The sequence below is a fragment of the Asterias rubens genome, chromosome 13, assembly GCF_902459465.1.
Source record: "Asterias rubens chromosome 13, eAstRub1.3, whole genome shotgun sequence".
NCBI classification, from domain to species: Eukaryota; Metazoa; Echinodermata; class Asteroidea; order Forcipulatida; family Asteriidae; genus Asterias; species Asterias rubens.
Genome location: NC_047074.1, coordinates 10,030,490 through 10,045,885, shown reverse-complemented (window position 1 = coordinate 10,045,885; position 15,396 = coordinate 10,030,490). Strand labels below are relative to the sequence as shown.

Below are 15,396 nucleotides of genomic sequence, written 5' to 3'. Positions count from 1 at the left end.
AACTACACGGCGTTGAAGTATTGACATGTTTCCCAGTAGGGGGAATAATAATAGAACCACAATAGCAGGGCCCCAAAAAGCAGGTCAATAAGATTGCTTGTGTGTCCCGGCCGTGAACTGGACCCAGTTTCATAAAGCTTGTTTACCAGTTAGCAAGTTGTTGTGCTTTTACAGTAGTAGCTCTGGTGGCCTTGCACTTTCGTATTATAGACGATGTGACCTCTGACGTCACTCGAAAACCATTAACATGATTTGCGCGCATACCGCCGGGCAAAACCTTTGTGTTTTTGGCAGCCAGCTAGAAAGTGTATACAATCTTACCACGACTACGCGCCTTTTTGCCCGGCGAAACATGACGTATGCAGTGTTTTGTATAGGTCACATCGTCTATACAGCACAGTGAAAGAGTCATATAGGGCTACGTACTGTAGCAGAAACTGTGCGTAAAAGCATAAACGTGTTTCACCATGATTTCTCAAGTTAGCAGAACATTTCTAGGCGCACAAAAAATATGTACGTTTACCATTGATTGGCATTTGCATTACGTCACTCATGAGCTTACCGCGGGTTTTAGCCAGCATTTACCCATGATTACGGTAAATACCTTTATGAAATAGAAATGCTGCTAAGGGACGACCCGTATAAGCACAAAACGGCTGCTCACATGTTTTATGATTGGGCCCTGGTTATAGTCTTAGTACAAATTGAGTAGGGGACGAGTTGATTCGAGTACCATATGATCCGAATTCTTCCGTCAGGCAGGGGCGTCAATCCGTCTTGAAAGGTGGGGGGACATAACGTTTACGGCGTGGGTCCGGGGCCCGCTTTAGGGCCCCGGAATTTTGTTAAGCCCGTAGATGCTCTCTGGTGCAATCTAGTGAATCTGAGGGGTGATGTTCCCCCCTCTCAGATGTTGGAATTTAATGCCAAGTTTTGGGGGGAAATAGTGAGCACGTGAGTGTGAAACCTTTACGGCATGGAATCGGGCCCGCTCAAGGGCCCGGGAAAATTTTGTATTTTTTAGATGCTCTGAGGTGCAATCTTTAGGCCATATAGCGGCCAAATGGCAAACAAAACAGAACAATGAGCTGTGTGAATATTGTGTTCCAGTGCTCCACAGTTCCACAGTGCAAAACACGATTTTCATGATAAAGGTGGTCAAACGACACGGGGAACATTGATACTGTGTCCCCCACCCTTCGAAAATGGGGTGGGGTGGGGTGGGGTACCCCTCCCTTCCACTCTTTCAAGGGGGAGGTGCAAATCTGTCAACGATGGAGCATGCGTGTGAGAAGCCTTTACGGCTCGAGGTGCGGGCCCGATTAAGGGCCGGGGAAAATTTGGCGTTTTAGATGCCCTGTGATGAAATATAGGGCCAACTTTGACGTGGATATTGTGTCATCCTTTGCCCACAGGATTAATGCCCATATATAGGGACACAGGGTTTCGTCTTACACAATGCAAAACTTGGGCTTCATGATGAAGGTGCCACAGACAACTCGTACTCTTGGCATGAGTACGAGTTTAATGTGGCACGAGTTGACCTCTTGGGAATTCGGATCATATGGTACTCAAGTCAACTCGTCCCCTACTCAATTTGCACCCAAGTGAACTCTTCCCCAAGTCAACCCTACCCTAAGTGAACTCGTTCCCAAGTCAACTCGTACCCAGGTGAAACCGATCCTCCCAATTCTGTAACTACAGGTCAAAAAATGATGTATGCTGACGACAGTATAATTATGTACAGCAGTACGAATTCAGCTGAAATCGAAACTGGTCTCAATGCTGACCTGGATACAGTTAGCGTGTGGTTAAAAAGAATTGTAATTGCTATCTACATTAATTTATACAGGGGAGGTTGGTGTACTGTTATACATTGTCTGAAACAGACAATGAAAAACGTACTGAATGTGTTGCGCCTCATTTAATCTGAAAAGAACAATTGCCTTTGGTGGTTGTTTTCTGGCATGTTAAAATTAATAAGGTTTTATTTATTGATTCGCTGGTGCAAAACAGTACTCTCATTTGATTGGCTCACTGTCTGTTATCGTCCTGGACGTATGAAATTGAGTAACACGCCTGTGATATTTCACAGGACTCGGGAAAGTACTAGGTATACAGTGCTAACACACATCGTTGTATGGGTAAAAAACCAAAATTAATATTCTTTATCCCCGATGCAAATTTAACATCTATTATATCGTTGCGGTACCCGCTGCCAAAAACATAGGATTTGAACTGCCTCTAGCTGCCGGGCAATCTCGGTAGTCTAGTTGGTAAGACACTGCTCTAGAATTGCAAGGGTCGTGGGTTCGAATCCCACCTCGAGTAACATGCCTGTGATATTTCACAGGACTCGGGAACGTACTGAGTATGCAGTGCTGACACACATCGGTGTATGGGTGAAAACCAAAATTAATATTCTTTATCCCCGATGCAAATTTAACATCTATAATAACCATGCTTGTACGTTACCGCAGTAACTACTCAACATGGATTTCTCATTTTGTTGTCAACATATTTTACGCAGGCGTCCCAACTTACTGCTTACTGCACCGCACCATATCAAGGACATGTAAACTTTTAAAAAGACTTTCTAAAAATCTTACGGTTTTCAATTTTCGAAAAAAAGTTTAGGCGCATTGCATTGTATGCTTACTTCGGAGAAACACATTTCGAAAAAGTGGTTTACAAAATCAATCTTTTTGAAAATCATGCATACGGCCAATTGTGGACCGATAGTTGTTGAAATAATAGAAAGTTTAGGCGCATTGCAATTGATGCTTACTTCGGAGAAACACATTTCGAAAAAGTGGTTTACAAAATCAATCTTTTTGGAAATCAGCAGTCGCTCAATTTCGGACCCTTACTGCTAAAATAATAGAATTTAAAAACATTCATCAGCCTCACAAAACAAAGTATCGTTTTATGTCTCCAAAACACATGAGAAACACAATTCAGAAAAGCTTTCACCAGCCTAGAAAATGTCGCCATAACCAAATAATACGCAGTTCATACGCTAATAGGCGATTCAATTAATATTCTGGCGTTTTCCCATGATGCACTGTCAAAACTGCCTCTACTCGACAAACTGTAGAGGGCGCACCAATTTGCTCATTAGTCTGGTCCCATGACCAAAGATTCCTTGACGTCTCTTGTTACAAATCTTAGGTCAGGTATCACCCACGGTTAAAAATAGAGCATGACGCAACTTGACAGGGTCGGGGGTCATCTCCAGGGGAACCATGTCTGCACTAGTTGCGATAAAGTATCCCTCCTCCCGACGGCCGCCAGGCCGGAGGGTTACGAGATTATTTTGATCGGCAATTATTTTAATGGCAGTCTGGTTCAACACGTATAATTTCGACAGCTAGTCACCAGATTTGCCCCATTTTTACCACTTTAAAAAATCATGAAACTTAATTCAAAACACCTTTGAAAAAATATTTTTGAAGAAAAAGGACAAAAACTTACCAGATCCCGGAGCGATTTCCCAGGTTTATATATTTTGGACTTGTCGCATCGCTTTGCACACGTTTTATTTAGGCACAACGCCTGCATGGCTTTAAATAACAATAGCTGGCATAAAAACTCCTGGATCTACGGCGACAGGACTGACATTATGATCCCATACCGACCATCAATGATACTGTCCGAATGATGACGACAACACGTTCGGATCATTTCGGATAACTTCTAAAAAAGGAGGAATTCCTCCTTTTTGGTAACGTGATTTTGGGTGATACCGGACCCTAAATTCGACGCGCCTAGTCGGAGATTTATGGGTCTTGGAACCAGACTATTTGCTCATTATCATTTAATAGATCATCCGCACCACATGCTGGATGCAAACGAACACTCAAGCTATAAATAGCAATAGAGGGCGCTCATATACCAGCGCATGCCGTTAAACTAACATTGGGATTGTGGTGGACATTGGCAGGCGACCATGATATATGACAATCACGAATAACTACAATTTCTGACTTCAATTAACTCGGTTACCAGCTGTGGTGTGATTGCTTACGAACCAACCACATCGCAATAAACGATCAAAATGGCGGGTCCGTCATTCCGTTCAGACTGTGAAGGTGTTTATTGGTAGCACTTCAAATGAGTTGTATTTGCTGAAACTATGCTGTTTTATCAATGGTTTGAATGGCAAATTCAATATGTTAGACCTTCGGGAAAGACTGTGTTCTAAATGCAGGGGCAATATTTAAGTGAAAGACACTGGACACTATTGGTAATTGTCATAGACCAGTCTCCTCATCACTTGCTGTATCTCAACTTATGTGCTCATAACAAAACTGTGAAAGTTTGAGCTCAATTGGTAGTCAAAGTTGCGAGGTAATATGTAATGAAAGAAAATACACTCTTGCCAAACGAAGTTGTGTGCTTTCAGAGGCTTGATCGAGACCTCAAATTCTAAGTCTGAGGTATCGAAGTCAAATTCGTGGAAAATTCGTGGATGCACTACACTAACGTATGATCTTTCACTTAGCTCGGTCCTAGCTTGGCGTGATTGCCTTCGAACCTTGGGTAGTAACGAAATCAACAGTCAAAATGGCGGATCCGTATTTGGTAGTATGTGTTTTACATTGAGTTTCAATGGGAAACTGTATAGCCTTTGGAAATAGCCGCTCTCAATACAGGTACAAATATATTAAGTCAAATCAACTGGCTGGATACAAAACACAGGTCAATTTATCTCCCTTGAGTAGTTTCCTATGCCACCGGTTTCTTCGACCACTCAATTGTGTATGCTTCATAAAACCTGAAAAGAAGACCGATCGCCTCAGTGGTTTGGTTATCTCCCGGTTTATTAGGCCTGACTAAAATAATTCGTTGGTGTGAATTACAATGATATGGTTTGCTACACCTTAACAATCTAAAGACGCAGTCAGAATGAACACAAGTGAACTGTGAGGAAGGTTGTATTTTGGTATTAATATTATATTTGGTCTCACTGTCTGCTATCATCTTGGCTGGACGAAATGATAACAATAAGGTTTGAATGTATCCCAGCAACGACCAAATGAGCCAAAATCTCCTCTTTCCGTTACAATGCATGGATTACTTGCACCAAAATGCAATCCTGTATCTCGGACCATAATCATGCGGCACCGCAGAACACAATTTTAAGTCGGTGCTGCGTCACAAAATGTGCATCACTTCTGACGACTACCCGCACTGCACCATACCTTTAAATCACCTTCAAGAAATTTGGCACGTTAATCCGGAGGTCGTTGGTTCGAATCCCACTCTTGTCAATTCTTTGTTCACTCCCACCCTAGTCAACTCTTTGTTCAACCCAGAAAAATCCTTCAAGAATTCGACAGTTTTTAATTGTTAAAAGAGATCGTAGCATCTGACGTCATGATTTCTACAAGAGTTCTTACTGTTTTAATCATGGTAACAAAGGGTGTCTTTGCAGCGAGAGGGTGCCCTTATGGATGGGTGCCTTATGCTGAGTCTTGCTACTTGGGTCTGGATGGATCCATGGAGGGCGACTGGTCCACTGCCGTGATGCAGTGTGATCGTAACAACGCATCTATAATGGTCCCAAGCTCAGATTGGGAAAATAAATACATACTCACTTCATTTCAGCACCACGGCAGTCTCAAAGGTGTTTGGATTGATTGCAATGATGCTAAAGTTGAAGGTGAATGGAACTGCTACGAGGACGGTAAATATCCGACTGAATATCGGAAGTGGGAGCCAGACCAACCAGATGACGAGAAGTGGCCAGCTGATGATGATTATGGCTTCATGATAACCCGTGCTTACCATGGGAAGAATCCAGAGGTACTTGGCTATTGGGGTGATGCGGATGCAACACATACTGATAAGTTTATCGTCTGTGAGCGTCGCCGCCACGCCAGATGTGGTTAATCCACTACGAACGTGTAGCGTCTATACCATGGCCTGACAGTAGATGAGTCTACTGGTCACTTCGGTTGTCTCTTCGGCCACACCCTGGACACACAGACGACGATGTATGGAGCGCCAAGACTGTCTCTTATTCAACATCGAGCGGAGTTGGCTACTACTTTTTTGATTTTACACTTGTTTCTTTAAAAAGTACGGTGACACTTAAAATAATTATCGTCTTTGTGTATTTAACTTATCACTAATGACGACGAGCAAGATGTGAACTTTCAAGATCACCGAACACTGTAAGTTGATACAACATAATATGGAAAGCCAAGCAATAATCAAAGCATCACCATCCCCAACCCCCCTCCTGAAAGAACTAAACATCTATAATGAAACATTTAACGAAAACGTGTTGCTTCTTTGCATAAGTTAATGTCCTGCCTTTCTACGTGAGAAGAAATAAAGGAAAATCGAACTTGTTGCGAGTACAGACTGTGGTGAATCATCAACTTTTTTGTTTTGTTTTTTAAAGATCTTCACGTTAGTTTCATAAAGACTGTGGCTCGAGTTGTGAACATTTTAAGTAAGTGTTGTAGATTTTTGTATTCCGTATTCATCCACCCAAGCCGAAATAATGGGGATTAATTTTGGTATCTCTTGTTCCTCAAACTCAGCCGAATATAGGAGGGTTCAATTTTGGTATCCTTTGTTGCTCAAACCAAGAGAAAAGGAGGACGGGATACATTTTTTGATCACATGAACCTCAACCTAGAAATTTTAAATGTTATCAACAGTTGTGTAGGCCTACTTTTACCAAGAAAATTTCGCGCCGGAAAACCACACGTTCAATTTGATAGAGAATAACGATACCGAATGTTGTAAATAGAAAATAATTTTATTATGATAAAAACATTATGTGAAATCCCCCAAAAATCATATCTATTACACTAGACAATGCAATTATCGCGTGTTTTAAAAAGTTGGGTTACACCAACGTGCGCGAGGTTTTTCCTTTACACGTAAAGGCAACGTATAAGTAGGCCCCTTTCGAGACCACGGCTTCGGCTTTGGATTCGGCCTCAGGCTCCGTTCTCTCGTCTGAAGCCTTGAGCACTAATACGCAAAGCACGTGCAATTGTCAAAAAAACCACGGGGCCAAGCTAGCCTGGGCCAAATCCAAATCCGAAGCCGTTGTTTCGAAAAGGGCCGTAAGTGGGAACACACGGTTCTCAAAAACTTGTTGGGTGCCCGCGAGACTTGGCATGGTCTATCAACGCACTTTGAAATCAATGTTGACAATCTTATTGCACTGTAGTTCACGAAATTCGCACAAAAGAAATAAAAAAATGTAATGTTAACATAGACTGTTTGTTTTGTGTTCAATATGTTTCTGAGTTGTAATGAATATCTTGACATTCACGGGAGCGGATAGAGTTGCGACTACTTTATACCGTTGTTTGTGTCACAAGATGAGCGGTGTATTGTTAAGGCTGGTCCTGTGCGTTTTGCTGGTTCTAAAATTTTTAAAATAGATGCACAATTCTGGTTAAGCATTTCCCCTCTAGTTTGTTTTGTTTTCACTCAGCGCATTTTTCAACTCCAATCAGGTGATACCCACACATTGCGCCCTCTACCGTTCTCCCGAGAGGCAAATATCCAAAAGCGATCGCACTCACAACTCAGCAACACACGTGTGGTGTGGGACCTTTCAAATCTTGACATGGAATTCACAAAAGCTTTCACCAGCCTAGAAAATGTCGCCATAACCAAATAATACGCAGTTCGTACGCTAATAGGCGATTCAATTAATATTCTGGCGTTTTCCCATGATGCACTGTCAAAACTGCCTCTACTCGACAAACTGTAGAGGGCGCACCAATTTGCTCATTAGTCTGGTCCCATGACCAAAGATTCCTTGACGTCTCTTGTTACAAATCTTAGGTCAGGTATCACCCACGGTTAAAAATAGAGCATGACTTATTTAGGCACAACGCCTGCATGGCTTTAAATAACAATAGCTGGCATAAAAACTCCTGGATCTACGGCGACAGGACTGACATTATGATTCCATACCGACCATCAACGATACTGTCCGAATGATGACGACAACACGTTCGGATCATTTCGGATAACTTCTAAAAAAAAGGAGGAATTCCTCCTTTTTGGTAACGTGATTTTGGGTGATACCGGACCCTAAATTCGACGCGCCTAGTCGGAGATTTTGGGGTCTTGGAACCAGACTATTTGCTCATTATCATTTTAATAGATCATCCGCACCACATGCTGGATGCAAACGAACACTCAAGCTATAAATAGCAATAGAGGGCGCATGCCGTTAAACTAACATTGGGATTGTGGTGGACATTGGCAGGCGACCATGATATATGACAATCACGAATAACTACAATTTCTGACTTCAATTAACTCGGTTACCAGCTGTGGTGTGATTGCTTACGAACCAACCACATCGCAATAAACGATCAAAATGGCGGGTCCGTCATTCCGTTCAGACTGTGAAGGTGTTTATTGGCAGCACTTCAAATGAGTTGTATTTGCTGAAACTATGCTGTTTTATCAACGGTTTGAATGGCAAATTCAATATGTTAGACCTTCGGGAAAGACTGTGTTCTAAATGCAGGGGCAATATTTAAGTGAAAGACACTGGACACTATTAGTAATTGTCATAGACCAGTCTCCTCATCACTTGCTGTATCTCAACTTATGTGCTCATAACAAAACTGTGAAAGTTTGAGCTCAATTGGTAGTCAAAGTTGCGAGATAATATGTAATGAAAGAAAATACACTCTTGCCAAACGAAGTTGTGTGCTTTCAGAGGCTTGATCGAGACCTCAAATTCTAAGTCTGAGGTATCGAAGTCAAATTCGTGGAAAATTCGTGGATGCACTACACTAACGTATGATCTTTCACTTAGCTCGGTCCTAGCTTGGCGTGATTGCCTTCGAACCTTGGGTAGTAACGAGATCAACAGTCAAAATGGCGGATCCATATTTGGTAGTATGTGTTTTACATTGAGTTTCAATGGGAAACTGTATAGCCTTTGGAAATAGCCGCTCTCAATACAGGTACAAATATATTAAGTCAAATCAACTGGCTGGATACAAAACACAGGTCAATTTATCTCCCTTGAGTAGTTTCCTATGCCACCGGTTTCTTCGACCACTCAATTGTGTATGCTTCATAAAACCTGAAAAGAAGACCGATCGCCTCAGTGGTTTGGTTATCTCCCGGTTTATTAGGCCTGACTAAAATAATTCGTTGGTGTGAATTACAATGATATGGTTTGCTACACCTTAACAATCTAAAGACGCAGTCAGAATGAACACAAGTGAACTGTGAGGAAGGTTGTATTTTGGTATTAATATTATATTTGGTCTCACTGTCTGCTATCATCTTGGCTGGACGAAATGATAACAATAAGGTTTGAATGTATCCCAGCAACGACCAAATGAGCCAAAATCTCCTCTTTCCGTTACAATGCATGGATTACTTGCACCAAAATGCAATCCTGTATCTCGGACCATAATCATGCGGCACCGCAGAACAAAATTTTAAGTCGGTGCTGCGTCACAAAATGTGCATCACTTCTGACGATTACCCGCACTGCACCATACCTTTCAATCACCTTCAAGAAATTTGGCACGTTAATCCGGAGGTCGTTGGTTCGAATCCCACTCTTGTCAATTCTTTGTTCACTCCCACCCTAGTCAACTCTTTGTTCGACCCAGAAAAATCCTTCAAGAATTCGACAGTTTTTAATTGTTAAAAGAGATCGTAGCATCTGACGTCATGATTTCTACGAGAGTTCTTACTGTTATCATCATGGTAACCAGGGGTGTCTTTGCAGCGAGAGGGTGCCCTTATGGATGGGTGCCTTATGCTGAGTCTTGCTACTTGGGTCTGGATGGATCCATGGAGGGCGACTGGTCCACTGCCGTGATGAAGTGTAATCGTAACAACGCATCTATAATGCTCCCAAGCTCAGATTGGGAGAATAAATTCATATTTACTTCATTTCAGCACAATGGAAACCAATTAGACGGCGTTTGGATCAATTGTAATGATGCTGAAGTTGAAGGTGAATGGAATTGCAACGAGGATGGTAAAGATCCGACTGAATATCGGAAGTGGGAGCCAGACCAACCAGATAGTGAGGGGTGGCATCATGATCAGGATTCTGGCTTCATGATAACCCGTGATTTCAAGAGTAACCCAGGTATACTTGGTTATTGGGGTGAAAGTGAGCCAAGAGCTGCGATGTTCATCGTCTGTGAGCGTCGCCGTCAAGATAGATGTGGGTAATGCCACTACGATCGTATTACGTCAATGGCCTGACAGTAGATGAGTCTACTGGTCACTTCGTGTCTCGCTGTCTCTTCGGCCACACCCTGGACAGATATCCAACAGACACAGTAGACGCCTGCAGACGACGATGTATGGAGCGCCAAAACTGTCTTTCATTCAACATCGAGCGGAGTTGGTTGCTATTATTTTGATTTCACATGTTTCTATAAAAATTACCGTGACACTTAGAATAACTGTCGTCTATGGTTTTTAACTTATCACTAATGACTACGAGCAAGTTGTGAGTTTTTCAAGATCGCCGAACACTGTAAGTTGATACAGCATAATGGAAAGCCAAGCAGCAATCAAAGAATCACCCCCACCCCACATCATGAAAGAACTAATGAAACACTAAACATATCGTGGTGCTTCTTTGCAAGAGAGAAGAAATAAAGGAACGGCGAACAAACCTGTTGCATGTGCAGAATGTGGTGAAACTTCAACTTTGGTCGCCCTGAACATTTCAACTTCGCGCCAGATGGAGTATTTCGTTCTTGTTTTTTTCATGAGATACTGCTGGAGGAACAAAGTAAAGATCGCGTGCACTTTTTGAAAATAATATATTTTAAAGTCTTTTGATTTGGACATTTTTTGTTCGCAAGACTACATGTTGTTATACAAACTATTATTGCATCATAGTTCCGCATAGTTACGCACACCTTTTTTGTTTACAATGTATGCTGCATTGTTTGGAAAGCTGACATAAAGAAGAGTTAAATTGTGGTTCAAGTGGTGATAATTTTAAGTAAATATTGTAGATTTTAGTATTCCTTATTCATCATACCCAGCCTAAATGGAAGGGGAATATATTTTGGTATCTCTTGTTCCTCTAACTCCAAAAATGGAGGGGTTCAACTTTGATATACTTTGTTGCTCAAACCTAGCCGAAAGTGGAAAAGGATATTCGTTTGTTTCCCTTTGCTGCTCAAACCAAGAGAAAAGGAGGACGGGATATCACATGAACCTCAAACTTAACAAATATTTGCAATATATTGCTATTAATTTTGGTTTTTACCCATACACCGATGTGTGTTAGCACTGCTTACTCAGCACCTTCCCGAGTCCTGTGAAAAAAAATATCACAGGCATGTTACTCGGGTGGGACTCGAACCCACGACCCTTGCAATTCCAGAGCAGCGTCTCACCAACTAGACTACCGAGGTTGCCCGGCAGCTAGAGTTAGTTCGAATCCTTTGTTTTGGCAGCGGGTACCGCAACGATATAATTTTGGTTTTTACCATACACCGATGTGTGTTAGCACTGTATACTCAGCAGGACTCGGGAAAGTGCTGAGTATACAGTGCTAACACACATCGGTGTATGGGTCAAAACCAAAATTAATATTCTTTATCCCCGATGCAAATTTAACATCTATAATATATTGCTAGCTAGAACTTTTTAGTTTTAGCAATAGTTGTGTACTTTTACCAAGAAAATGTCGCGCCGGAAAAACCCCATGTTCGATCAATTTGATAAAGAATAACGAGACCGAATGTTGTAGAAAAAAAGAAAACATTGTGAAAACACTATAGTATGTGAAATCACCGATATTCTATTTATTACAACAGAAAATGCAATTCTCGCGTGTTTTTAAAAGTTGGGTTGCATCAAGGTGCGCGATGTTTTTCCTTTACACGTTAATGCAACGTAGACCCCTTTCGAGACCACGGCATCGGCTTTGGATTCGGCTTCAGGCTCCGTCCTCTCGTGTGAAGCCATGAGAACGTATGCAAGACCACACGACTGGCAAAACAACCGCGAGGCCAAGCAAGCCCGAGTCGAGTCAAAAGCCGAAGCCGTGGTTTCGAAAAGGGTTGGAAGTGGGAACACACGGTTCTCGAAAACTTGGTGAGTACCCGCGAGACTTGGCATGATCTATTATGCACTGTAAAATCAGTATCAATGTGTAATTCATGAGATTCGCACGAAAGAAATAAAAAAAATTAGTGTTAACAAAGGTTTTGTATTTTCGTGTCCAATGTTTCTGAGTTGTAATGTGTCTTGACACTCATGGGAGCGGATGGAGTCGCGACTACTTTACCATTGTTTGTTTCCCAAGATGAGCGGTGTATTGTTTAGGCTGGTCCTGTGCGTTTTGCTGGTGTTAAAACATTATAAAAAATAGATGCACAATTCTGTTTAGGCTTTTTTTCCCCTCTAGTTTCTTTTCTTTTCACTCAGAGCATTTTTCCTTTCCAATTAGGTGATACTCAAAGCATTGCGCCCTCTACAGTTCTCCCGAGAGGCAAATATCCAAAAGTGGTCAACTGATAAGGACAATAGAACTCACAACTCAGTAACACACGTGTGATTTGGCACCTTGCAATAACTGACATGAAATTCAAAACAGCTTTCACCAGCCACAAAAAAAAACGTCGCCGTTACCAACGCAAAATATGCAGTTCGTACGCTGCGAGGCGACTCAATCAACATTCCAGCGTTTTCTACTCGACAAACTACAGAGGGCGCACCAATTTACTAATAAAAGATCATCCGCACAGCGTGCTGGATGCAAACGAACACTCAAGTAATAATTGGCGCTAACACCTGCGCACGCCGTAAAACGACCGTGGGATCGTGATGAACAATGGCAGGCGACCATGATGTACGTGACACTCACGAATACCTACAATTTCTGACTTGATTTAGCGCGGTTACCAGCTGTGGTGTGATTGCTTACGAAACAACCACAATAAACGATCAAAATGGCGGGTCCGTCATTTCGTTTAGACTGTGAAGGCTGTTATTGTAGTCTTTCAAATGAATTGTATGAGCTGAAAACGACGCAGTTTTATCGACGATTTAGATGGCAAATTTAATATGTTAGACCTTCGGGAAATGCTGAGTTCTAAATTCAGGGTTAAGTAAAACAAGTTGCTAAAGAAAAACATAGGTCACTTTGTCTCACTGGATTAGTTTCCTACGCCACAGTTTCTTTGAAAATGTATCAAATTGTCCATGCTTCACTCCATCTGAAAAGAACACATCACCTCGCCGATCGGTGGTTTAGTTCTTATTCCATCCGAAGTACACTCACGTAATAATATGTCTGGCTTTAATTAGTTTGGTTACCAGTTGGGTGTGTTTGCCTTAAAACCTTCCAAAATCAACGGTTCAAAATGGCGGATACCGTCGTTCAAACCATGTAGGCGTATCGTAGTAGTTTCAAATGAATTGTATATTGCGAACTCTAGTGTTTTATCTAGGGGAGGTTGATGAACTGTTTATACATTGTGTCAAACAGAGTAAATGGCAACATACGACAAATGAGTCAATTTATCTCCCTGAAGTAGTTTCCTACTTTGAAACTGTTTATCTAATTGCTTCGTATGTTTCATCTGGAAAATAACCAATTTGCATAAGTGGCTGTTTTTGTGTGATTTAATAGGTTTGATTGATTTCTCCTTTGGGTGAAAATTGTCATTTTGATGGACTCACTGACTGTTATCATCATGGGCGAATGAATGATTAATAACAATAACCATGATTGTTTGACCGTATCCCGGTAACGACTAAACAATAAACATTCAGCTTAATGCAATAATACGTCGATATTTATTGCGCCGCTTCCCAAAATAAGCTCATTACTGACTTTAATATGCTCGCACCACTCCATCTCATAGATCCCTCAACTTACAAAGACATTTTTACAGACAAAGATTTCAAAGTTACAAGGAGTTCATTGCATCTGATGTCATGATTTCAGCTGCAGTTTTGACTCAATTTGTTATCATTATCATGGTAAAGGGTGTGTTTGCAGCGAGAGGGTGCCCTTATGGGTGGGTGCCTTATGCTGAGTCTTGCTACTTGGGTCTGGATGGATCCATGGAGGGCAACTGGATCACTGCCGTGATGCAGTGTAATCGTAACAACGCATCTATAATGCTCCCAAGCTCAGATTGGGAGAATAAATTCATATTTACTTCGTTTGAGCACCATGGAGATCTAGTCGGTGTTTGGATCAATTGTAATGATGCTGAATTTGAAGGTGAATGGAGCTGCTACGAGGATGGTAAACCGACTGAATATCGGAAGTGGGAGCCAGACCAACCAGATGACGAGAAGTGGCAAAGTGACCAGGATTATGGCTTCATGATAACCCGTGCTTACTATGGGAAGAATCCTGACGTACTTGGCTATTGGGGTGATGGAGAGGCAACAACTAAGAAGTATATCATCTGTGAGCGTCGCCGTCAAGCCAGATGTGGTTAATCCACTACGATCGTGTAGCGTCTAAGGCCCGACAGTAGAGCGAGGTTGGCTGCTACTTTTTGTAGTTTAAATTCTCTTTAAAAAAGTACTGTGACAATATTATCTTGTTTGTGTTTACAACTTATCACTGATGAAAACGAGCAAGATGTGAACTTTTCAAGATCGCCCAACACGGAAGTTGACACAACATAAAATGGAAAGCCAAGTAACAATCAAAGCATCAACCCCCCCCCCCTCCTCCAGAAAGAACTATCTATAGTTACAGTTAACGAAAAGGTAATGCCCGTCTTTCTACGTGAGAAGAAATAAAGGGTAAGCGAACAGACCTGTTGCAAGTACAGACTGTGGTGAAACATCAACTTTGCTCGCCTTGAACATTTCAACTTCGCGCCAGATGGAGCATTTATTTTTTATTTTTAAAGACCAACACGCTGGTTTCATTATGACTTTTATCTAACCCATTCAAGAAATAGTGTGCATGCGTTAATGCACGGAAAATAACGAAACAAGTATTATCTAATTATTTACAGTTTCAGTTTTAACTAAACTTTTAAATTTACCTTTTTTTGTTCGTTAGAAAAACAAATCATCTTTTCATGGAGCTGTGAACGAAAATTAATTCTTCATAAAAAAAACTGCTAGAGGAACAAAGTAAAGATCGCGCGCACTTTTGAAAAATAAATTTAAAAGTCTATAGATTTAGACATTTAACTAGCAAGACTACATGTTGTTCTGCAAACTAGTATTGCATCATTGATTTGTGTGTTCCTTATTCATCAAACTCAGCCGAAAAGTGGAAAAGGATATAATTATTTTGTTCTCCTTTGCTGCTCAAACTAAGAGAACAGGAGGGCGGGGTTTGTTGGCTTACCACATGAGCCTCAAACTTGACAAAAATGCATATATTGCTAACTAGAATGTTTAAACTCTATCTATAATTGT

General features: G+C 41.5%; 2 protein-coding genes across 2 annotated transcripts; both read left to right on the top strand.

The window, feature by feature from the left end:
- Positions 1–5,412: 5,412 nt before the first annotated feature.
- On the top strand, positions 5,413–5,895 carry LOC117298708 (asialoglycoprotein receptor 1-like). Its single transcript, XM_033782025.1, has one exon. The coding sequence runs from the start codon at positions 5,413–5,415 to the stop codon at positions 5,893–5,895; it is 483 nt and encodes a 160-aa protein (XP_033637916.1).
- Positions 5,896–13,980: 8,085 nt separating this feature from the next.
- Positions 13,981–14,454, top strand: LOC117298707 (perlucin-like protein). Its single transcript, XM_033782023.1, has one exon. The coding sequence runs from the start codon at positions 13,981–13,983 to the stop codon at positions 14,452–14,454; it is 474 nt and encodes a 157-aa protein (XP_033637914.1).
- The last annotated feature ends 942 nt before the right edge of the window (positions 14,455–15,396 follow it).